At 37.0% G+C, this 2,648-nt stretch overlaps 1 protein-coding gene across 1 annotated transcript; it reads left to right on the top strand.

Moving 5' to 3' along the window:
* LOC131438493 (zinc finger protein 836-like) lies at positions 1-2,383 on the top strand. The gene is made up of 4 exons (XM_058608569.1): positions 1-183; positions 627-829; positions 888-1,730; positions 1,789-2,383. Exons 1-4 carry the CDS (start codon positions 64-66, stop codon positions 2,252-2,254), a joined length of 1,632 nt encoding a protein of 543 aa, XP_058464552.1. The 5' UTR covers positions 1-63; the 3' UTR covers positions 2,255-2,383.
* The last annotated feature ends 265 nt before the right edge of the window (positions 2,384-2,648 follow it).

Raw genomic sequence — 2,648 nt, forward strand, 5'->3', positions numbered from 1 at the left:
CTGTGTGCTGTGCTTCTCCAATATTTTTGAAATATTTTCTTGCATGAATGGGAATACAGAAGCATGGATATCGATAAAATTTGTCGTCTTTGCTGCAAAACTAAGTGCAAACTGTACTCAATTCATGAAGCGTATGGTGATTATTCGCTGAAGGAACTATTTAGTGATATTCTACGAATAGAGGTAAACAAATTATTGTCTAAAAATATTAATTCGGTTATTGTATAGAGCCAGACAATTTCCTTTACATGGAGATACTGATATTTCGAACCGGAAACCTTATTCTGAAAAATTAATATCGGATACTCAGCCTATAGAAAAAATACATATACCTAATTCGAGTTTGCCGGTTTAATGCATCTTATAAGTCAGTTGCCATATGTCCAATAGGATCGTAGTATGCCTTCGGCATCTCAGAGCTTAAGCAGTGTGCTTATATTGTTAAACTCCGTTCGAAAGTCTGTTTTTCCAGCAATTCTAATACCTTTCTATAGAGAAAGGCAAAAAAGGATTGTAGTACACTGCAGGCAATGAATTTGTATGCCAAGAATCGGCTGCGAAGTCTGTTGAAACAGAATGGTCGAATTCCACAGAAGGAATGTAATGCCAAAACTTTGTTTTTTTAGGTCGCGTCCGACGATGAGTTACCGCAAAATATTTGTAGATTATGTCAATCTACATTGACTAAAATGCACGAAACAATTGAAGCTTTCCGTGAAAACGATCGAATGCTACGATTACAGAATATTGGAGGTATGATAGAGGTGGACATTAAGGAAGAGATTATTGATATCGATGAAATAGAACAAAATAACATCGCCCAAGAACTGTTAGTATACATAAAGTTTTTGGAACGATCAACATTGTATATTTTGTTGTTTCTGTAGGCAAGTTGACGTTATCGAAGAGGAAATAATGTCCATCGAAGAGAACGTAAAATATGAGGTCGAAGCATGTAATTTACCACTATACGATGAAAATATTGAAGAATGGCTTCATTCAGATTGTGAGAATGAGCCTGAAATCGACAGGATTGCCGAAACACATCCCACGGAAAAAAGCCGTTCAAAGAAAACAAGAAAAAGGACAGTGTTCTCCCAGAAACGAATTCGCTCGCAGCAATCACAAAAAGGCACTACAAATATTCCCAGAAGGCGTAATCGGGGTCACCGCCGGTTGCCCGAATTTAAATGTTACATCTGTCAGAGTGACTCACTGGGCACAGCGGAGGCTTTGCTTGCACATCTCAATGCTCACATAGATAAAGTACCATACACTTGTACTGAATGCGTCATGGAAACTGTTGTCATAAGCAAGGTAACGACACTAAACATTCATTTGCGGATGCATAAGAACCCATATAAGTGTCCGCACTGTGATCGAAGATATCACAGCGAGCATGCTATCGACACCCATGTACAGATGTACCACCTGGGCGACAATGCTCCCTGTCCATCGCCTTGTGAGCAATGTGGTAAGATTTGTGCATCGAAATTATCTCTTAAACGACACCAGAGATTGCACACAAGTGGAGCTACTTGCGAATTGTGTGGTAAACTGTTTATAGGTAGGAATAAACTTCAGCGGCATATCGAACGAAAACATCAAAAACTAAAGAAATATGAATGTCATTTATGTAAAAAGAAATTGTGCTCCTTAGACTCGGTTCAAGTACATATCAAAACGATGCATTCAACAATGGAAGTAAAATGCGATTACTGCGGCAAGAGGTTTGCTTTTTCCCTGCTCATGTCAATATACGTCTGCATATGTTCTTGTTTTTTTTAGTTACCCCTCGGAAAATTCTCTTCGATATCATCTGAACAAACATGAGAAGGATCCGAATAGCAAGTTTTCATATGATTGGAAAGAATACTATACATATGTTGAAGCTGAAGTAGGTTCGAAACCGGAGAGTAGATTAAAAAAATGCAATTTATGCGGAACTGTCGTCAAGGCCATTTCCCCTCATATGCTCACGGTGCACTTCCCCAAAGAATATCGGTGCGAGTTGTGCGATGCAGTTTTCAAACGAAAAACTTTATTTAATATTCATATGTTCGAACATGAACATGGCAAAGCTTATAAATGCCCAATTTGTGGCAAAGAATATTCTGAGAAAAAAAATTTGCTATCGCATTTGAAAACCAAAAAACACCGGGATCATCCATTAGCTAAATCTCTTGACTGGCTGGACGCAAAACGAGCACCGAACACTAAAGTTCAAGTCATAAGAAACGATTTGGAAAGTTAAGAGTATGCATGGGATAACTCGATGTCAACAGATAACTATTGAGTGGTCACCGATGTGAACACTAATGTTATGTAGCGTTAACTATACATTTAATAAAATTTAACTGCTAAACGTTTCAATGAATAAACAAAAGCTTCATCGTTATTGAGAAAATAAAAAATCAATAGTTACGTATTTAAACATATGAATGCGCGGAATAGCAAATAGTATAAATATAATAAATTTGTTGAACTTTTGCAATCTCAATGAAGCAAAATTTCCCATTGTTTTTTTCATTTGAATATAGAAAAATATTCAAAAATTCAGGTGAAAATGTTAAATTTTGGTTGGTACATGCATGCTTTCTTTTTCGAGCAGCATGGATAGCCATTCGGTGTAGGTAATAAGTTCCAAC

Source organism: Malaya genurostris, chromosome 3, assembly GCF_030247185.1.
Source record: "Malaya genurostris strain Urasoe2022 chromosome 3, Malgen_1.1, whole genome shotgun sequence".
Taxonomy (NCBI): domain Eukaryota; kingdom Metazoa; phylum Arthropoda; class Insecta; order Diptera; family Culicidae; genus Malaya; species Malaya genurostris.